Here is a 23399-nt window from a genome sequence, read left to right on the forward strand (position 1 = left end):
TCCGGTGGGGATTTCTCTAATGCTAACTCATCAATGGGCAATAATCTAATCGTTAACTTTACTTACAAATTGTGTTTTTAATTACACATGTGTTAACACAGTATTACTGAAGAAAATGCATGACTAGCCCCTCCACCGTGTTTACACAATCATTCACGCATGTATGTTAACCAACAGCCATCCAAAGATACCACAGCCCTTCTCCTCCAATCTTTACAAGACATTTTATTTTGTGGCCGAGCAATTTCTATAGCTAATTACTACCAATATAGCACATTCTTATAAGACGGGCACTTAAAAATGATGCTCTCTTAAAATTTGTCACGAACAAGTCAAACAAAACACTCTGACTCATTATAATATAGGGTCATTCCATTTTATTTCAATCACTTTTTGACTGCACCCCTTTTTATTTGAATGAAACTTTCCATACATATTTGACCATGGTAGAAGTGGTCAGAAAGTTACTTTTTGGACCTGAATGCCAAAATATTCAGGAGATATAGGTGCCCAAAGTTGACCCATTTTTCATACCCCACCATACCATGAGACATCCATATCTTAATCACTGGAAAAGATAAACGGTTGAGTTTGATAGCATTTAAACGCTCACAAAAACAGTTGTCAAACTATTCCATAATTTTGTGATTATATATATTTTTTTACTTTTTTAGCCTTAAACGTCAATTATCTGAAACCGCGGGCAACAACGATTTTTTTCATTTCCGCACATGTAGTTTAGACCCTATTTTACATAATCTGAGGTATTTGTGCTGTGCCCACCATCAGTGGTTAGAAGGGATAGGTCCATTCTATGAATTATATTTCTATGATTGAAATGACACCCGCCCTGTATTCAAGAGTATGAGTCTCAACTGATGGCGGGCACAATGCATGCACTTCAGATTATGCAAATTAGGTTTTAAGGTACAACATATGTGAATATGTAAATAATCGGAGTTGACACGTTTTTAGATCATTGACATTAAATGTCAAAAAAGTAATAATAATTATTGATTTATTTTTAATTCAACAAATGATTACATTTTTTGACAACCCTGTTTGTAAGCTGTTAAATTGTTTTAAACTGAACCTTCAATATTTTCCAGTGATGTCTTATGGCATGGTGGGGTACGCAAAACCTGTCAACTTTGAGAATCTGTGTCTCCAAAAAGTCACTTTCTTACAACTTTTACCATGGGCAAGTATTGAAAGTTTCATTCAAATCAAAAGGGATGCGGTCAAAAGCGGATTGAAATCAAATGGAACGACCCTATATCCATTGTAGCTCAGAAATGTTATGTCTCCTCAACAAGCACTTCATTTTCTTTTAATTAAGGCGATTATAATGACTTGAGCGCCTCACTGTCACTGATTGAGGCATTTGTACCTCCGAGCATGACTGAATCCTTATCATAGTTACACTACTGTTCCACTGCTTTTGATTCCCACTGTTGGAGTGTATCAACAAAGTGCGTCAGAATGCTGAGAGGTTTTTCTTGAGAGATATTGGGAGGGAAATAGGAGCAACATTTATTAAGTGCGCAACAAACATGACACCATCAACCTACATGAGTTTTAAACAATAGAAAATGTCTTCACCATTTACATTTTTCACGAGTCACTTCCCATTTCAATTTCAGAGTCCCTGTAAGGGATTTCATGAATGGCTGAGTATGGACTGCAGGACTGCAGGGCTGCTGCGTTGGGTGCCGCTTTTCTACTGTGGTCAGGAAAAAAGCCTCATCTGGAAGTTGTGACTATACCCCAGCAGGCTTCGGGCTCTGATGGCCGAGTATAGTTACATTACCCAGCAGGGGCCATGGGTCCAAGGTCTAACACAGAGCATGGTTATATTAAACGGCAGGGCCAGGGGCCCCTGAGTCTTAGCATGGTGCATGGTTACATTATACAGTGGGTTGGGTTTGGATTAGGCCCCTGAATGAGAAAAAGAGAGTCAATTTAGAGTTAGTCATTTATTTACTCGAGGAGCCCTATTCTCCTCAGACAAAACCCAGGCAGGGTGCCGTTGCATGGCCGTCGCAGAGCCTCAGAGAAGAGGCAGGCTCTGCCCCGGGCTTAACCCTGACTACAGTCCCCTCTGTGCTGCTCTGTGATGGTTAACCCAGGGCCTGCTTGGTTACCACAGAGTGTGTGACCTCAGCATGTGTGTGTCTCTCACAGGAGCATGCACCACACTGGGCCTGGGCACTGCTGAAATACCTCTCTGTGTTACCCTCATTGTCTGCCCCAGCATGTGGTTGGGGGGCAGGGGAGCCGGGACGGGGGGCTTGGCTTTGGAGGAGCAGGACTTGGGAAGCTGGAAATATATATTTTTTTAGGCAGGAGCTGTTGGAATGAGCTGATGACACTATGGGAGTGCATCAAAGATGTTATATGTTCCAGGAAAAGAGGCAGAGAGCCTTGCCTTTGATGCCACCATATTTGCGTTAATATCTCAACCGTTCTCTTTCTTCTCCTAACTAGCTCATTGCACACACTTTGCCTCAGGGTTACCACAAAAAGACAAACAAGTACAGCATCATCTGTTGATTCCGTGCAAAGCAAATCACCCCAACGGACCAGTTTCTTCTCCCTAAGCATAAATGTTGAGGAGTCATTCCGAAACTGTAAATGTCAGGAAAAACCTGATAAGGTACAAAGGTGATATGTTATGCATGACACGAAGTGGTACACTCATACTACAAACTATTTTCTGAGAATCAAGCCATCCAGTGTGAATAACAGTTAGTCACCTGGGGAGTCAACTCAACGCTGTAGGCTACTTGAGAATAGTATTGCACAATTAGCATCTCTGTCAAATAGCAGTCACATCTGACCATTCCATTACAGTGGGTAATTACAGCCATTGCTTTACCCTTGTGACCACACTAATTGGCAACTTTGACCAATTACAATAAAATACAAACGGCAGGTGGAAACCTAACTGAATATTTCTTGTATTTTATTGTACAACCATAAGGAAGGGCTTTAACATGTTATAAGCAGGCACAAGTGTTGTGGGATTTTGTTGTGCGTCATATGTAAACGCCTTATCATTTTTTCAAATAAAACTGGCAGATAATATTGAATCTTATTCAAGGCAACATTTTAGATGTGTTGAACAGACACTTGGATACATTCGTAGCCAATTCTAACAGAAATCAATAGCTACTGCTGCTACAGAATAATTTTCCTACTGCCGAATCAGTAAAAGTGAACGTGTTAAGAATCCGACTCACACACAGAATATTTTAAATGATCAAACTAACACCCGATTTCCCTCACTCGAGAGATAAGCCACATCATTTCCCATTAGTTCAATTATAAGCCTACCTAAAATGAAAGCCTTTCGCGGCAACAGATCTGTGGACGCATCCAGCAGAACCAGGATAATATTCATAATCATTCTGGTGTATTTACAGTATAGGATATAACAAACTTATTGATGAGAGGTAGATAAGATATATGTCACGCAACATACACGTTCGTCTTTGTAAATGATTGCCGAAGTGCATCAATAAAATGTATATTTAGGCTATAAACAAGTGACTATTGGTTCAATGAATCATGGTCAGCATAGTAGGGCAGAATATTTCAAATTCACATTGTAACAAATATCATATGGTCTACGGGCCATCCACCTCCAACCAATGTCATCAATGAAGTTGATCCCGCATGAAGTTTGTGACCGTGGCCCATCCCTGACACACATTGCGGTTACGCACGAGACTCACCTGGGGTTGGTCCGGTTCCAGTAGACCGCATAGCGGTCGGACACCACCTTGGAGGCCGGCTCTTGGCCGTAGACACACGTCCATAACACCAGCGAAACGCATAGGATCATTTCCACCTGCGGCATGGCTCCCGAACTTGGACACGTCAAGGTCCCTCTCGATGCAGCGTCTGGCGCGGTAGAATTCTTCAAATTAACAGAGTGAAATTAGATTCACATCTGAAGGCTTTTAAATTATAATTGCCTTATGTCTTAGTTGACTGCTCGAGTATAACGCATTGATTGGATTATTACACAAGGCAGTTATTGTGCTGAGGCTTGAATTGATATTTGTAAAAAGTTTTTTCATTCATTAAAAAAAAGCACTGCCATTTTGTGGAATACAAAAGTATTGCAATTGGTGGGTAAATGTCTTGATTATTAATTAGTTGATGATCCGTTTAAAAGACATACTATTTCAGTCAATGTTCTTGTCGTGTATTCATAGCAACAAGCGCATCCTCTTCAATCGCAGAAGATGTGGGATGTCACAGCTATTATAAACATGAATTTTTAGCTTTATAATAGTTTTCTCCTGCAGTCGGTCTACAGCAGCCTACACAAATGAATAATTATTCTCTCGGATCAACTCTTCTTTGGGCACCAATAGTTTCTGTAACTATAGGCCTACGCAGCGTTGAATTGTTGATTTTCAAGTTAATAACAGCGTGGTCCATGCATGAATATGCTATGAAATGTTTCTATAACATTTGAATAATAATTAACTCCACAGAACCAGCCGGCTACAGACAGTGCCAAATCTTCCTTGACGCTGTACTCGCTCGGATCTGTGTCCGTGTCTTCGGCGCTGTCGCTGTCGCTGTATTGTCACGGCTGAAGAGCCGCTGAAGAACTAGGAGCAGCTCTTTCCTTGAACCGGAGTCGTTCAAATGTGCCGTGGCAAAAAATGTGTTAATAAAATCCTTAGCATGGACACAAATACTTCTAAGTGTCGCTTGAAACGAGGCAAATATAAGCAGGAGCGGTGGAAAGTCGTGTAGTTCAGCATGAAGAAATCAACCCATGTCAGAGCAGCGCTCGCTCGGCTATGCATGATCCCCCACTGTGCCAGCGCGGGTACAGTTTCAGGCTCACGCACAGTCTCATTGGTTTGCATTTTGAATGATGGGCGTTTCGCTTACAAAAACAACATCCCTCCTCCTGAGGAGGTGTATCTGCTTCAGTGCTTCCTCAAGCGACAGATAATTTATTTCACAAAGTAGACCTACTGGGCACGAGGGCCATGGCCCCTAAACGAGATGATAAAGATGTGATACCAGCTCCGCAGGTCGGTTACAGGTTTACACCTTTCACGCAGGTTGATGCTGTCTTTACCCACACATACAAGTGTTTTGAAATAACCATGTTTTTTATTATACAGCATTGTGGAAACTTATGCTGCAACTAACCACTGAGTCGTATTGCCCGCTACTGTATTTTATATCATCCATTGAGCTCAAATTGTTAATTTACTACACCTTTAGCAGTTAAACATGTGAATAAAGTGACATGTATGTGGCACTCTGCATTATTTCCTAGTTTTTGTCAATGTATTCAACATTCAAACATTGGGCAAAGGCAATTTCTAACTGTTCTACCCTGTCTTGTAGGGTTTGCTGTCTTGTAGGCTTGGCTACAGACTGATGCGCCGTGTCGGTTTTTGCTCATACCATGCTTTACGCAGTAGCCTTCCAATGTTTCTTGGCGCCCCACAGTGGAGGTAAGGAGAATCGCTTATTAGAAGGCTCCCGGTAGGCTTTAAAAGAAAGTAATTCGATTAAATATTAGGTAATGTGTTATGTTTTCTATATTTGTAATCAATATGATTATTTTAGGATTAACATCATAGGCATGTAGTAGGGCCAATTGTTAAGGTATTTATTGTGTATTTTACAATGGGTGGGTCTAAGGCACGGGGGGGGGGGGGGGGTATATGGCCAATATACCACTGCTAAGGGCTGTTCTTATGCACAACGCATCGCAGAGTGCCTGGACACAGCCCTTAGTCGTGGTATCATGGCCATATACCACAAACCCCTGAGATGCCTTATTGATATTATAAACTGGTTACCAACGTAATTAGAGCAGTAAAAATGAATGCTTTGTCATACCCGTGGTTTACGGTCTGATATACCACTGCTGTCAACCAATCAGCATTCAGGGCTCGACCCACCCAATTTATAATCCACAAATGACCACCGGCTAAATCTATGACGTTAAAATGCCTATTTACTCTGTTCCATCTGACTGCGCAATCCACTGTCTCATCAGCACAGCCCAGTAAGTTATAAACTTGATCTGCAATATATAAGCATCTAGACATTATCTCAGATTTCTTTTTGACTTGCATTTAGTTTTCAACAGCAGAGATTTGTACAAACCTTGCTGTCTGTCTCTCTTACATTTGCAACATTGTTTCAATATTCAAATTAGATCTCCAGCTGTCCCATAGTAATGAGCGTGCCGGGAATTGGACCGAGACAGACAGGCAGCGTTTCTCAGCCAGTCGAAATCGCGAATCAGCTGGCATAATTTTTATGGATATATACAAATAAATGTCAATTTAAAAAAGGTCAAATGAAATAAAGTGCAGCTAGGTTGCAGTCTTTCCAGCTTCAGTTTGAAGTGATTGTGTTAGCTGTGTTGTTGGCTAGCTCCTCTGAACAACAGTGTCCTGACGAGAGAGCACATTTTCAATGGCAAGTGAAATCGCGCCTTATTAGCTCATTGTTATGGATGTATACAAATAAATGTCACTAGAAAACAGCTTAAGCAAATGCAGCTACTGTTGTTATGCTGGCTGCACGGTTTGACTTGACTGTAAATTGGCCGTAGTTGGCTAGCTAACAAGCAAGGGGTGAGAACGTTGCCAGCCAGTATGTCAATGAGACATTTAGAACGAACGACCAGGTCGCTTCCACAGATACAGAACAAAAAGACTGAACAACTGTGTAGCATCTCCGGCAACCGAACCGATAGAACGAACGACCAGCCGGCTTTGGTAGCAACCCTAGATTTGTGTCGGGACTATATGTTGTGGAAGGATGAAATAGTATGAATAAATTAATCAAAATAACGTTTTTAATGAAAATATGTCAATCATTAACCCGTCTAAAAGTGATAATGCCCTCGAAGATGGTTTTTGGAGGATATATCCTCCAAACACTGTCTTTTTGGGCATTATTACTTAAGTATAGGCTAACATACCATCGAGCAGACAGGATGGCAGTACTAGACACAGGAGGGTCTGGTGCGTCAAAGATAATCCCTAGTATAACAGTACCACGGAGGAACCTCACCTTAAACCCTGGATATTCAACCAGAACATGAATCATTCAAGATTCAGAACATCTCAACATTCCTAACCCTAACATTTGCTCAAAACAGTCGCCAACTCCTGAGTACCTTATTAAGTTCAACCATCCAGTGGTTTGGAATTGAACTTGGCTCTTCGCATAGCGACACACTTTCCAAGGCTGAGATCCCGAAGACATCTGTTGCTTAGTAATACAGTAAACACTATATTTTTGCAGAACAAATAGCCTGCGTTGCATACAAATACACATAGAAAAGGCAATTATATTGATGAAATCTGAGAACCTAGTTTTGTATGTAGAAAAGAAAGCATTAGCATAATCACACAGGACAATTAGTGTAATATGTTCCTTTGGTTGTGTTTAACTCAGTCTCACACTGTGTTTGTTTGGGTGGCCAATCTGGCTATGTGTGATGTGTGTGAGCTGGTCACCAACAGGCCCAGTCTCTCACCCAAGCAGACTAATCCATGAGCCTTAATCACCTCACCATCTCCCCAGCTAAAGCGCCTGTCCTACTTCATTCATGCACCATATACATCCATGTCACGAGAGACAATGGAGTCATTATGAATTAGGGTCAGTAGAGCCGCAGTGTGTGCCGGCGCGATACACAGCGCCGCATTCTAATGTGCCCTCTTTCTCATGGCCTTGCGCGGCTGCCTCTGTCACACATAAGGAAATATAATCTCTATCTGCCTCCACATATGAGCTACATATCACACACATACAGAAGGAGAAGGAGGAGATTGGATCTGCCGTGCACAAATGAACAAGAAATTGCACGCAAAAAGCAGTGATGGGAAAATGGCTTGTTTTTCCCTTTTTTTCCCTATGGGTTATTCATATTTCTCATAACCCATTGGCATCAAACCGTCACTGTGTTTGTGTTATAACACACTCATAATGCCCCTAGAGTCCTATTCCGTTAGCAAGGGATAATAAGGCAGTAATCACATTGTAGCTGTGTGTGAAACCAGATTCCCCCTACACATCTGATAATCTCCACTGTAATGGTTATGGATTCACTGAGAGTCAACTACCTGTTCACAATTTAGTGGGTATGGAAGATGTGAGACACAGCATAGGGGTGCTTTATCCTGAGTTTGGTTTACTGCTGGTTGTTCTGGCCTGGCTAACACCTGGAGAGTGATTAGAAAGGATGCTGTTATGATCTATGCTAGAAACTGAATGATGAATGGAAATGTCTTTCTCTTCCTTTCTTTCTCTCCCCCCTCTATCCTCTTTGACCGCATGTCATGCTAATGCTAACTCCTCATAGAAAAGTAAATGTTTATCTCTCCCTCGGTGGAGCGGTTTATTTCTCTGTCTCTCCCCGTCATTCCTCTGTCTAAAAGTCCACTGTGACCCATTCCAGCTGGCCACTCTGCTAATACAAGACTATAACAGAGCTAAGGTGAAGGATAGCTCCTAATAAAAGAGCGATGCCGAAAAGTGGTAGAGTAACATAAGTTCAGAAAGAGATGGATAGAGAGACAAAATCAAACAATGCAGTTCAAGAAATAGAGTTAAGAAAATATTTACTAAATAAATAAATAAAAATAAACTAAATAAATAAAAAGTAAAAAAGTAAATAAAAAGTAACACAATCAAATAACAATAACGAGGCTATATACAGGGGGTACCGGTACCGAGTCAAGGTGCGGGGGTACAGGTTAGTCAAGGTAATTTGTACCTGTAGGTAGGGTAAAGTGACTATGCGTACATAATAAACAGCGAGTAGCAGCAGGGTAAAAACAAAGTGTAAATAGTCCGGCTGGCCATTTGATTAATTGTTCAGCAGTCTTATGGCTTGAGGGTAGAAGATGTTAAGGAGCCTTTTAAACCTAGACTTGGCGCTCCGGTACCTCTTGCCGTGCGATAGCAGAGAGAACAGTCTATGACTTGGGTGACTGGAGCCTTGAAAAATGTTTGGGCCTTCCTCTGACACTGCTTAGTATGTAGGTCCCGGATGGGGGGAAGTTTGGCCCCAGTGATATACTGGGCCATACGCACTACCCTCTGTAGCGCCTTGCGGTCGGATGCCGAGGAATTGCCATACCAGTCTGTGATGCAACCAGTCAGGATGCTTTCGATGGTGCAGCTGTATAACTTTTTGAAGGTCTGGGGACCCATGCCAAATCTTTTCAGTCTCCTGAGGGGGAAAAGGTGTTGACGTGCCCTCTTCACGACTGTCTTGGTGTGTTTGGACCATGATAGTTTGTTGGTGATGTGGACATCAAAGAACTTCAAACTCTCGACCCGCTCCACTACAGCCCCTTCGATGTGAATGGGGGTGTATTCGGCCCTCCTTTTCCTGTAGTCCACGATCATCTCTTTTGTCTTGCTCACGTTGAGGGAGAGGTTGTTGTCCTGACACCACACTGCCAGGTCTCTGACCTCCTCCCTATAGGCTGTCTCATTGTTGTCGGTGATCAGGCCTACCACTGTTGTGTCGTCAGCAAACTTAATGATGGTGTTGGAGACGTGCGTGGCCAAGCAGTCGTGGGTGAACAGGTGGTACAGGAAGGGGCTAATCCCGCACCCCTGAGGGGACCCCGTGTTGAGGATCAGTGTGGCAGATGTGTTGTTGCCTATTCTTACCACCTGGGGGCAGACCGTCAGGAAGTCCAGGATCCAGTTGCAGAAGGAGGTGTTTAGTCCCAGGGTCCTTAGCTTAGTGATAAGCTTTGTGAGCACTATGGTGTTGAACGCTGAGCTGTAGTCAATGAACAGCATTCTCACATAGGTGTTCCTTTTGTCCAGGTGGGAAAGGGCAGTGTGGAGTGCGATTGAGATTGCATCATCTCTGGATCTGTTGCGGTAGTATATGAATTGGAGTGGATCTATAGGTTTCCGGGATGATGGTGCTGATGTGAGCCATGACCAGCCTTTCAACGCAGGCTACCTTCACTTTCTTGGGCACAGGGATAATGGTGGTCTGCTTGAAACATGTAGGTATTACAGACTTGATCAGGAAGAGGTTGAAAATGTCAGTGAAGACACTTGCCAGTTGGTCCACGCATGCTCTGAGTACACGTCCTGGTAATCCATCTGACCCGCGGCCTTGTGAATGTTGACCTGTTTAAAGGTCTTGCTCACATCGGCTACGGAGAGTGTGATCACACAGTCGTCCGGAACAGCTGGTGCGCTCATGCATGCTTCAATGTTGCTTGCCTCGAAGCGAGCATAAAAGGCATTTAGCTTGTCTGGTAGGCTCACGTCACTGGGCAGCTCGTGGCTGGCTATCCCTTTGTAGTCCGTAATAGTTGGCAAGCCCTGCCACATCCGATGAGCATCAAAGCCGATGTAGAAGGATTCAATCTTAGTCCTGTATTGAGGCTTTGCATGTTTGATGGTTCGTTTGAGGGCATAGCGGGAGTTTTTATAAGCACGTCGGATTAGTGTCCTGTTCCTTGAAAGCGGCAGCTCTGGCCTTTAGCTCGGTGCAGATGTTGCCTGTAATCCATGGCTTCTGGTTGGGATATGTACATACGGTCACTGTGGGGACGACGTCGTCGATGCACTTATTGATGAATCCAGTGACTGAGGTGGTATAGTTCTCAATGGCATTGGATGAATCCCGGAACATATTCCAGTCTGTGCTAGCAAAACAGTCCTGTAGTGTAGCATCCACATCATATGACCACTTCCGTATTTCGCGAGTCACTGGTACTTCCTGCTTTAGTTTTAGCTTGTAAGCAGGAATCAAAAGGATATAATTATGGTTAGATTTGCCAAATGGAGGTCGAGGGAGAGCTTTGCATGCGTCTCTGTTGTGGAGTGAAGGTGGTCTAGTTTTTTCCCTCTGGTTGCACATGTGACATGCTGGTAGAAATGAGGTGAAACGGATTTAAGTTTGCCTGCATTAAAGTTCCCGGCCACAAGGAGCGCCGCTTCTAGATGAGCATTAACTTGTTTGCTTATGGCCTTATACAGCTCGTTGAGAGCGGTCAGACAGCAAGCATCAGTTTGTGGTGGCAAATAGACAGCTACGAAAAATATAGATGAAAACTCCCTTGGTAGATAGTGTGGTCTACAGCTTAACATGAGGTACTCTATCTCAAGCAAGCAATACCTAGAGACTTCCTTAATATTAGACATCACGCACCAGCTGTTATTGACAAATAGACACACACCCCCACCCCTCGTCTTACTAGACATAGCTGTTTTGTCCTGCCGATGCACGGAAAACCCAGCCAACTGTATATTATCGGTATCGTCGTTTAGCCACGACTCAGTGAAACATAAGATATTACAATTTTTAATGTCCCGTTGGTGGTATAGTCTTCAACGGAGATCATCCAGTTTATTCTCCAGTGATTGTTTGTTGGCCAATTGAACAGACGATAGAGGTGGGTTGTCCACTCGCCGATGAATTCTCACAAGGCACCCCGAACTCTGCCCCCTGTATTGTTGTCTTTTCTTCAAGTGAATGAGGGATTTGGGCCTGGTCTCAGAGAAGCAGTATATCTCGTTAAAAATATATATATTTAAAAATATATATATTTCTCCAGTTCGAGGTGAGTAATTGCTGTCCTGATATCCAGAAGCTCTTTGCGGTCATAAGAGAGTGTAGCAGCAACATTATGTACAAAATAGGTTACAAACAATGCGAAAAAACACACAAAATAGCACAGTTGGTTAGGAGCCCGTAAAACGGCAGACATCACCTCCGGCGCCATTCTCCCTCAAGATAGAGATAGCGAGAGAGAAATAGAGAGAGAGAGAGATAGGGAGACGGAGAGAGTATATGAGATGCAAGGAGGCAGGGTGATTTAGATTCAGCAAGCTGAAGTTCCGTCCTTGATCTGTTCTTGTCTATTAATGTTCTATATTATGTCAAGTTTTGTGTGGCCCCCCGGAAGAGTATCTTCTGCTTTCATAATAGCTAATGTAGATCCTAATAAATACCAAATACCAACGCTGTAGGAATAGTATACATGACCATTGGAATACAAACACACACACACACACACACACACACACACACACACACACACACACACACACACACACACACACACACACACACACACACACACACACACACACAGAAACACACACACACACATGCTTGTTTATGGCCAGAATAATAACTTCCCTCCATGCATGTTTTCATAATTTATGTTTTCATAATTTATGTTTCCCTGGTCCAAAGTAAGTAATGTCTGTGACCCATGAAGACTGCACTGTTTAAAGTCATTGTAAAGAAAGTGAGGACTGCTGACATTTGAATGCCAGCTATTTCAGTTGGGAAAGTTCTCACCAGATTTCTACATTTCCACATACAGTATCTTGCAGAGCCGTAGAACGAGGATCAGAGTCGCGGTTGTGACACGGGGAGAAAAGAGTCACAACTGTGGGTGTCCACTGTTGGATAATCAGAGTGGGTCAGAGCCAATCAGCCTCAGGCAGTCACATAACAAAATCAATGGGGTGGCAGGTAGTCTAGTGGTTAAGAGTGTTGGGCCAATAACCAAAAGGTTGTTGGTTCAAATCCCAGAGCCAACTTGGTGAATAATCTCTGGATGTGCCCTTGAGCAAGGCACTTAGGCCTAATTGCTCCTATAAGTCACTTTGGATAAGAGTGTCTGCCAAATGCTTAAAATTTGAAAATGTCCAATCAGCTCATCCATCTGTTCATATTGCCCTCTCAGTCCACTGATAACATTGTTCTCTCATCAGTCACATAGTTTGTTATGTGAAATAAGCTTTGTTCAAGGACACAAGATAAGATCATCTTTGTTCTAAGATAAAGAAATAATCTAAAATTGTGCTCTATTGAGTGGTATTACATGGCCACCTTAAGCACTAGGAGGCTCTGCTGATCCATAGCCGTCTGGTTCAGTACAGTATGTCTGGCCTTTTGGTTGTTTTTGTGTCTGCTTCTTACGACTGAATAGAGATTGATCCAGTAACCAAACAAAGCACAAAATGGTCCAGCCTTAGAAGCAGCTTTTGTGATTGTTAATCTTTTTAATAACTGATTAATTATGCATCATATACTCAAACACACATCTAAACCCCCTAAATGAAAAGGTCTGGAAATGAGTTTTGCCCGCTTTTATTCATTGGCCTTTGATCTGAAGAGTTTCAAGTTGAAGTAGGTACGTGTTCATAACAGGACTAAAGGGAGTTGTCATGAATTGGATGTGTAAAATGAGAAAGCTCAAAGCGGTGTAAAATTGATCTGAGGCCACTAGTGTTGAAGGGACATCAGTTCACGTCTCCCGTCCAATGAAAGGAGTGGGCGGCATGGGGTCGTGATCCAGGCCTGACAGGGTCTAGGGGAGAACAGGAGGGAATACATGGAGGAAAATTAATGTCTGGCTTCACTTCCAACAGACACCTGATCCCCTGTGGGGATGGGCGATCGGTTGTGTGTGAATGAAACAGGCACTTTTCAATAAAGATGAGAAGCCAAAAGGTGGCCTTTAAAACATGCTCGGAAAACAAACGCCTTGTCAAACATGTGTAAGGAGCCTGAAATTGGTATTGAAACATAATAAGAATGCCTATATAAGGGTACACTGCAAAGCATAAGATATGTTGATGTAAGGAAATGATACAGCATTGCTGCACATGTGTTACATGGTTTGGTGTAAGAGTTGACCAAATATGCTACAAAGTTCTTATAACTACACAAGCTGCATGTCGAGGCATATGGTTGATGCAACTGCACTGGGTAGTGTAGGATCCTGTGCTTTAGTCTAAGGCTAGGCAGTCCAGCCGTACTGAGGAAGACCTCATAGGACTGTGGATCGAGTCTTCTGGTATGGCCTTAGGATAGTTTAATTAAAGCCTTGAGATGGAGCAGCCTGCCAAGTGAAACACTGAATAATCCATATGGAAAGGTCAGACTAGCCCTTTGGAAGTCAATACTTATCTTATCTTATTCATGAGCTTATTTGATTTTGTAAGGTACATAACTATAAACTATCAAAATAAAGAAAGTCGCACACTCCATGTATAAACTCCCAGCAATTTAATGGGTATTACGAACGTTTCGGCATCACTGTGCCTTCCTCAGGGTAATGTCATGAATACTTGAACCAGGTTATATAGACAAACAGTGCAATTAGTGCAACCAATGACAATAGTGAGGAGTGTGTCATAATAGTTAAGTTAATTAAAATGAATTAGTGAAACTATTTTTTTTTTAAACAATAGTTTATGGCATATTAAATATATTACACTATTGTTATCATATAGAAACATAATTGAATATTGTACATCATATTAGCATCAACATACATTATTGTTAATTCAATTTTGCATAATTGTTTCATATTTAATTTCATATTTGTTACATGTAATCTGTTGGTTCAACCTTAATGTATAATGAGCATCATCAACAGGGGGAACATATTAGGTGTACGCTAATAAGCTGTAGCAAGAATATATCAATTTCTAAGACTTGTTCATAAAAGAAAGATTTGTTCATAAGAATGAATAATTTCTAAGACTTGTTCATAAAAGAATGTTCTTATGAACAAATCTTTTTGCCGTTAGTCAGCACCTCCACACAAACACATTTTTCTGGGTGTACGCCAGCTCATGTTTTTTAAGGTACAAAACTGACATACTTTCCCATTCACTAACGAGGTACAACCCCATGCTTGTTTTAGTTGGTTTTGCACATCCAATAATTGGGATTGGTTGTTTGGAATTGGATGTCTTTAAAGGCAAATCCTTTATACGTCTTTAACTCTCTTTAAACACAGCTTTAGTCCCCCAAAGGTGGTGTATTTGTTTAGTTAATCTCCCAGGGAATCCTAAAGCCGCTCGCTATGGTGAACAGTCAATGGGGATTAAGGGGCAATCCGAGAGGAGCTGCTTAAAGTATACACATGAGGGGCAGAGTTTTTGGGAGGAGAACTCATACTTAACGTACACACAGTGAACAAATTCCATTTCACCCCTGGTTTGTGTCCCACAAAATTAATAATAATAATAATAATTGATTTGTATAGCGCTTTTCTACCAACTGAGGTACTCAAAGCGCTTTACATAGTAGGGGGAAACTCACCCCATGACTGTATGATGCAGTGAGAGGTGAATAGGAGGAGGGAAAGGGAGGGCCTGGATAGTGTAACATGCTATGAAGGAATTCCCATAGTTGGCTTTGTTAGCTAGTTACATAGAGCAGGTTTCTCGCCTACACCCCCATATCTCTGAGAAAACGGCGTGCCTGTGTGTGAAGTAAATGGGTCAGACTAGGTTGCGATAAGTTGGCATAGCAGTGTTACATGGAGAGTTCAATGGGCATTGCGATGAGAAATAATGGAAGGTTTCAACTGTGGCAATGGAGCACACATCCATCCTTTGAACTTTTCCAGCAGATGCATACAGTAATTTTCATGTATTCACATAAACACACACACACATTGTGAGAGAGTGACACACCACACACATGACCATCACTGTGTCACTGTAAACACATTTTATAACCTGTGGGTCAGCAACAGTCTGAGTAGGTTGGTTCACCTCCTCCAGCTGTGCTCCCCACTAGCCTCCACACACACACACAAGGTGCTCTACAGAGCTGTGTTTTCCTTTTACAGGATACTGTGAAACCTGCTCCCCTGGGTTTGAGAGAGACTTTAATGAAGGTAGGGTGAGAGCCAGGTCACAGTGACTAGTCACTCTGGCCCGGCCCGATCCCGCCTCAACAACCATCTCAGTTCTGTGGTGGGAGAACTGAGAATAATCATAGAAATTTGGAGTGCCTAGCCTAATGTTTGTAGTAACATTTGGGTGCTGGGTTCAAAAGGCATATACTTGAAGAAAGGAAAAACCTGCACTCACTGAAATATACGTTTGAATGTATTTTTTTAGCAGCAGAGGTCTGAACAAACTGTCGCGTTTCGGCGGCAGCCTTCATCACCATTAAATAAATATAACAACTCTGAAATCATACATTGTTATTTTCTGGTCTCAATTTGACAATGCTTTAACCCTGGAGGTCACAGTTCATCATTTGTACATCTGTAAATAGAAATATAGATATGCTAATGATTATGCAATTACAGTCGTAGTCAAAAATATTGTCACCCTTGCAATTTTCCCTAAAAATAAGTTGAAATTGACCAAAGTCTTTGATCTCCACAATTCTTTATTTCACTGTTAATATTACAAAACCTTTGTTCTGTAATAAATACATTTAAATCAGAAAATAAACAGAATTTTTTTTGGGGGGACACCCTAGACAAAGGAGCATATCCTTTGGCCAAAATAACCGCAATCAAACACTTTGTATAGCCATCGATGAGCTTCCTGCACCTCTGTACTGGCAGTTGGTCCCAATCCTCTGGTGCAAACTGCTCCAGTTCTCCCAGATTTGAAGGGTGCCTTCTCCCCACTGCTGTTTTCAGATCTCTCCACAAATTTAATGGGATTTAGATCTGGACTCATTGCTGGCCACTTCAGAACAGTCCAGTGTTTTGTCTTGAACCATTCCTGGGTGCTTTTTGTGGTGTGTTTGGGGTCATTGTCTTACTGGATGACCCATGACCTGCGACTGAGACCCAGCTTTCTGACACTGGGTCCGACATTGCGCTCCAAAATGCTTTGGTATTCTCCTGATTTCATGATGCCATGCACACATTCAAGGCACCCAGTTCCAGAGGCAGCAAAGCAACCCCAAAACATCACTGAACCTCCTCCATGTTTGACTTCAGGGAAGGTGTTCTTTTTTTTAAATAGTTTTTTCTTTCTTTCTGTAAACATAGAGATGGTGTGCTTTACCAAAAAGCTGTAATTTGGTCTCATCTGTACACAGGATATTCTCCCAGAAGGATTTTGGCATGTTCAGGTGTGTTTTGGCAAATTGCTGTTGGGCTTTCTTATGTCTCTCTCTCAGCAGTGAAGTCCTCCTGGATCTCCTATATATAACCCCCTTTCATTGAGTTGGCGATGGATGGTGCGAGTTGAAACTGTCGTACCTTGTGTCTGAAGGTCAGCTTGAACCTGTGTGGCAGTTGATCGAAGTGCTTTCTCCACCATTCGAACAATCCTCCGCTGCAATCTTCCATCAAGTTCTCTCTTGCAGCCACGTCCAGGGAGGTTGGCTACAGTGGCATGGGTCTTGAACCTATTGATAACATTACGTACGGTGGAAACAGGAACATCAAGGTCTCTGGAGATGGACTTGTAACCTTGAGATTGTCCATGCTTGGCTACAATATTGTGTCTGACCTCAGATAATTATCTGGTTTTCTTTCTTTTCTCCATGCTCATTGCGGTACACACAGTGACACAAAACAGAAGCATGATTTATTTTCTCTATTCAAACTGGTTGAATGAGTGATTTTTATATTACAGGCACCTGCAACTCAAATTCCAATTTATTTTTAATTTTTTTATGTCATAAACCCTCAGAGTTCCAGAATGGATTGAAAATGGCAGCCATATTGGTCAGGGAGAATTCCAAACCAGTCTAATTGGAATGAATGGCAGTTGAGGCATAATCCTGATTTTACTTATGTAGGAAAATAAAAGTAAGTCATGTGATATATCAGAATTTGTGTAATTTTTGTCAGTCTAAATATTGTCATATAATTATAAATACAGTTTATACAGATTTTATACAAATGTTCTATATAAATAGCCTCATTTTTGTTTTCTTGGAAAGCTGTAAATGCTATTATATGATACAATATCAGTACTTGTTACATTTACAACTTGTCTAAGTCTTATCATCAACTGATTTCATCAAGTGTATGTCTGTGGATAACCCATTCATAGACGCTAACTACCTTTAGCACCTATTGACGACAGTAACTTCTGGCCCAGGGAATTTTGTTAAGCGCCCCGATGCTCGTTCTGAATGTTAAAACGCATCGCTTGCGGTATTGGATTTGGATACATAAGGAATGTATCTTTCATATCAGCTAAATTACTACACACCTTTATAGAGTAAGGGTTAGGGTTTCCACTCAGCCATATTTGCATGTTAAAGTGCTTGTTTATGATAAACAGACGGGAGACAGAGGCGAACCTGTGCTAATTAGCTATGTGCGTCTCCGAACACCTGTGTTTAAACGGAAAACGGATGCCACAAACGTGTTGTCACTGGAAAATACTGTCGGCTGCAACTGTGTTAAAACCGGTTGAAACAGTATACATGTATATTTTGCATTTGTGAAATTATTTTGATGTGATATGAAACTATAAGGCTATGTGAAACTATTTATGTTTCTAGAGCCATACTGAAATTGTGAACCGATAAAAGTTTAGATGGAGTATTTGGCTGTTTTGGCTGGCTGAACCAATTTGTCGTTTTTTAAATTTATTTTACCTTTACTTTAACAGGGAAGACGTATAGACCCCTTTCTGTTTTAGCAAACATTGCCACAGGAGGTCGACGCATGCAAGTAGGTGGCTGAACAAGTGGGAGTTCTTATAGAACACCAGCAAAAAAAGCCACTAAGTACATTTGCTTATGAGTGCATTTTACACTACTTTTGGATTATAATTGGATTTTAAGGCCCGTATGAATGTCCTGCTTAATATAATGTTTGCGTCATCAATGCAAATTGACTGCATTATACTTTAAAAACACTTCAACCAGTAAAATGGCTCTTTGGCAAGCTTTCGCAACAGCCTACATCAATGAGTATTAGCATTATAGCTAACAAATGCTGCATCCATAATAGTTATTTTCCAAAGATCACAACCAAATACAATATTAGCAACTGAATCTGTCAGGACCCGGTGAGAGAAACAGTCACTAATAGTCGGCAGAACCCAGAAGATGAGGCAGACTCAGCAGTACTAGAAATGGTGGTTTAATAAAAGGACAAGATCTTCAGGCAAAGAATATAAATCCACCACGTCCAAAAATAAAGCCAAGAGGCACAAAATGGATATCCTCCAAAATACAAAGAAACTCCACAAAGTGGTAAAAACAGCAGGGAAAAACAAACCTCAAAAGACTACTCAAAAATACACAAGCACTAAACCAGAGAACCTCTGGAAAATCCAATAAGAGAAATATGTTCACAACAAGGCTGGGGCTGGGTGCTAACATACAAACACTGAGCAAAGAACTGAGGAACACACAGGGTTTAAATACTAACAAGGGAACGACACACAGGTGCAAACAATAATTAGAGCAAGGAAAAAACAAAAGGTACAAAAAAGGTGCAATGGGGACATCTAGTGACCAAAACCTGAACAGTCCTGGCCAAAACCTGACAGAATCAAAACATAATTGTAAGTGTATGAGAACCCCAAAAAGTTATTTTGTTTAGAAGTACTAAAAACTTCAATCTAGGCTATGTTAAATGGGCGCAGATGGCGATGGCTCTCATACTGCCGCCAAGAGTCGCACACATCCGTTCGTGACGTGGAAAAGGTCTAAATTTGAGACCTAGGTCTCATTTTCCAATGCGCCCTGTATGATACAACATAAATATACACATGATACACTATATATATATATATAAACTTATATATATATATATATATATATATATATATACAGTGCCTTCGGAAAGTATTCAGACCCCTTGACTTTTTCCACATTTTGTCACGTTACAGCCTTATTCTAAAATGTATTCAATTGTTTTTTCCCCTCATCAATCTACACACAATACCCCATAATGACAAAGCAAAAACACGTTTTTAGAAATGTTTGCAAATGTATAATTTTTTTTAAACTGAAATATCACATTTACATACACTACCGGTCAAAAGTTTGGGGTCACTTAGAAATGTCCTCCTTTTTGAAGAAAAGCACACTTTTTGTCCATTAAAATAACATCAAATTGATCAGAAATATAGTGTACACATTGTTAATGTTGTAAATGACTATTGTAGCTGGAAACAGCAGATTATTTTATGGAATATCTACATAGGCGCACAGAAGATCATTATCAGCAACCATCACTCCTGTGTTCCAATGGCACGTTGTGTTAGCTAATCCAAGTTTATCATTTTAAAAGGCTAATTGATCATTAGAAAACCCTTTTTCAATTATGTTAGCACAGCTGAAAACTGTTGTTCTGATTAAAGAAGCAATAAAATTGGCCTTCTTTAGACTAGTTGAGTATCTGGAGTATCAGCATTTGTGGGTTCGATTACAGGCTCAAAATGGCCAGAAACAAAGAACTCTCTTCTGAAACTCGTCAGTCTATTCTTGTTCTGAGAAATGAAGGCTATTCCATGCGAGAAATTGCCAAGAAACTGAAGATCTCATACAATGCTGTGTACTACTCCCTTCACAGAACAGTGCAAACGGGCTCTAACCAGAATAGAAAGAGGAGTGGGAGGCCCCTGTGCACAACTGAGCAAGAGGACAAGTACATTAGTGTCTAGTTTGAGAAACAGACGCCTCACAAGTCCTCAACTGGCAGCTTCATTAAATAGTACCCGCAAAACACCAGTCCCAACATCAACAGTGAAGAGCCGACTCCAGGATGCTGGTCTTCTAGGCAGCGTTCCTCTGTCCAGTGTCTGTGTTCTTTGCCCATCTTAATCTTTTATTTGTATTGGCCAGTCTGAGATATGGCTTTTTCTTTGCAACTCTGCCTAGAAGGCCAGCATCCCGGAGTCACCTCTTCACTGACAGCCTTTTCTTTTCTTTCAAGTTATTATCAAATGATTCCCACTCACATAAATTACCTCAGATTTGTGAGTGCTTTTACTATTTCTAATAGTTTCATTTCAAATGGAGAAAACATCTCAACAAAAAGTAAACAACGTGTGAGAATTTGATAATCCTGTTTGAGTATATAAATGACAAGCCACATGTTCAAATGTTTTGCACATGCCCATGAGGCAAATACTAATCCCACCATATGTCTGCATTGGGCATACATGCCATAAATAATCTCACATCCACTGTAAACTATAGAAGCAAAAGGGTAGAGCACGGATAGTGGAGGCAAGAGAAAAATCCCCTGGAGAGTGACCACAGTGAAGGGTCACTTTACATTAGCTGCAAAGTAGTCATGTAATGTATGAGTTTCATCCATGTATGGCTGACCGAGCCAGGACACAAACCCTGATCAAATTACACTTGAAGCTAGCATGCCAACCACTGGAGAAGAAGAACAGTGAGTGTAGCAGAATCAAGCAAATTGGTGCAAAATGTGAGATTGTCCCCCAGCTGAGAAGTTACAGTATTAAAATATAGATCAATTCATGATAGACAGAAGGAGACACTATTTCAAGTCTCAGAAGGGGTGACATCACATCATAGTGGCTACTAGAACTCACCTGCAGCTCACCTCTGCTCCAGTCACACCCCTTTCACCTCCTACGCCGCCGGCAGTATAACTCAGAGGCCGACTGTGTGGTCTGAGTCAATGTAGCAGAATTAAATACCTACAACATGAATTATGTGGGTGCTAGAATGACTGAGTTCACACAGTCTGCTCTACTGGCCGCTGAGGTTGATGTGGAGAAGGAGTAAGTCAGTGAGTGTAGCAGAGGGGTGAGTGTTCAGCCCATGTGAGCTAGTTGACAGGTGAATCCTAGGCTCTTTCTCAATTCACCCCTCCTCGAAACTTCTCCTCGCCTCCTTCTCAAACCCACTGGAGAAGAAGGTCAGAGGGGAGGGACCTTGTACCTTCTCCAATACAGCTGCGAGACAATACAGGTGAGGAGATGGGATGCGAAGAATCATGGAAAGAAAAAGTGTGACAAAGCCCTAGTAGCCATCGTGTGGTGATGTCACCTGCCCCAAGACCTAAAGTACTGTTATCCTAGCCGAACCAAGATCATTGGTTTTTGTAGGATAATGGACGTTGCTCTGTGGGTATAAAGTGATGTTGTGGACAGGAGCTGCATCCCAGATCTGCCACACAGGGATTGTTACACCCACACCAATGATCAAGGACACCAGCTGCAGCTACAAATCGGTGCGATATCATCAGACAAAATGAGAGTGTGTGACAACCAAATAAAACAGACAGACAGGGAATGATTAAAATACACAATACTTAATTCAAATGATCAACACTTCATTTCATATCATACAAAGAACGCCTATGTAAATGGTTAGTAGGTTAAGACATCCATACTCCAAAACAAGATTTGAATAGTTGAATGAATAGTGTCTTATACAAATAATAAGCAGACTGCCAGGTGTTGTGGCTGGGCTGGAACAGAAACCTGCACACCCAGCAGCTTGATCTCTAGGAGCAAAGTCGGCAATGCATGTTCTATGCCTATGCATTGTTACTTTAACGGTATTTTTGTAGTCCTAAAACCATTTCTAACAGTAAACCCAGAGCATATAACCCATTGGAGATACAGTGCCTTCGGAAAGTAATCAGTCCCCTTGACTTTTCCACATTTTGTTACGTTGCATCCTTATTCTCGAATTGATTAAATAAATAAAAAAATCCTCAGCAATCTACACGTAATACCCCATAATGACAAAGCGAAAAAAACAAGTTTTAAGACATTTTTCCAAATGTATTAAAACAAAAAAACAGAAATATGACATTTACATAAGTATTCATACCCTTTGCTATGAGGCTCAAAATTGAGCTCAGGTGCATCCTGTTTTCATTGATCATTCTTGAGATGTTTCTACAACTTAATTGGAGTCCACTTGTGGGAAATTCAATTGATTGGACATCATTTGAAAAGGCACACAACTGTCTATATAAGGTCCCACATGTCAGAGCCATGAGGGAATTGTCCGTAGAGCTTAGAGACAGGATTGTGTCGAGGCACAGATCTGGAGAAGGGTACCAAACAATTTATGAAGCCTGAATGCCAAATGTCACGTCTGGAGAAAACTTGGCACCATCCCTATGGTGAAGCATGGTGGTGGCAGCATCATGCTGTGGGGATGTTTTTCAGCGTCTGGGACTGGGAGACTAGTCAGGATCGAAGCAAAGATGAACAGAGCAAAGTACAGAGTGATCCTTGATGAAAACCTGCTCCGGAGCGCTCAGGACCTCAGACTGGGGCAAAGGTTCACCGTCAAACAGGACAACGACCCTAAGCACACAGCCAAGACAAGGAAGGAGTGGCTTCGGAACAAGACTCTGAATGTCCTTGAGTGGGCCAGCCAGAGCCCGGACTTTAACCCGATCTAACATCTCTGGAGAAACCTGAAAATAGCTATGCAGCAACGCTCCCCATCCAACCTGACAGAGCTTGAGAAGATAAGCAGAGAAGAATAGGAGAAACGTGATGTCTTTTACATATGCACGTCTCACTGTCTCCAAATTGCATGAAAAATAGTAGCTCAGACAGAATCAAGCATCACTTTGCACTCAGTATTCTCAGAAGTTTTTCTGGTGCATTTTCTTCCGAAGCCATCTCTGTCTCTAAAGCCAGGAGAT

At 41.6% G+C, this 23399-nt stretch overlaps 1 protein-coding gene and 1 long non-coding RNA gene across 7 annotated transcripts in view; one reads left to right on the plus strand and one right to left on the minus strand.

Annotated features, from left to right (window-relative positions):
* The window catches only part of LOC139551775 (ephrin-A5-like), a 55527-nt gene extending 50677 nt beyond the window's left edge, over positions 1-4850 (minus strand). For 5 of the 6 annotated variants that reach the window (XR_011670320.1, XR_011670319.1, XR_011670318.1 and 2 more), the window contains exon 1: positions 3738-4850. Coding sequence is in view for 2 of the 6 variants with exons in the window: in XM_071363110.1 (XP_071219211.1) it covers positions 3738-3862 (125 nt within the window). In the remaining 4 variants the exon portion in view is untranslated. The remainder of the gene's footprint in view (positions 1-3737) is intronic. The other variant, XM_071363111.1, reaches the window with a different exon arrangement.
* Positions 4851-4980: 130 nt separating this feature from the next.
* Positions 4981-23399, plus strand: part of LOC139551943 (uncharacterized) — a 37752-nt gene continuing 19333 nt past the window's right edge. Inside the window, exons 1-2 of the long non-coding RNA XR_011670343.1 lie at positions 4981-5063; positions 5386-5495. This is a non-coding gene — a long non-coding RNA (uncharacterized lncRNA). The remainder of the gene's footprint in view (positions 5064-5385; positions 5496-23399) is intronic.

This window comes from Salvelinus alpinus, chromosome 24 (genome assembly GCF_045679555.1).
Source record: "Salvelinus alpinus chromosome 24, SLU_Salpinus.1, whole genome shotgun sequence".
Taxonomy (NCBI): Eukaryota; Metazoa; Chordata; class Actinopteri; order Salmoniformes; family Salmonidae; genus Salvelinus; species Salvelinus alpinus.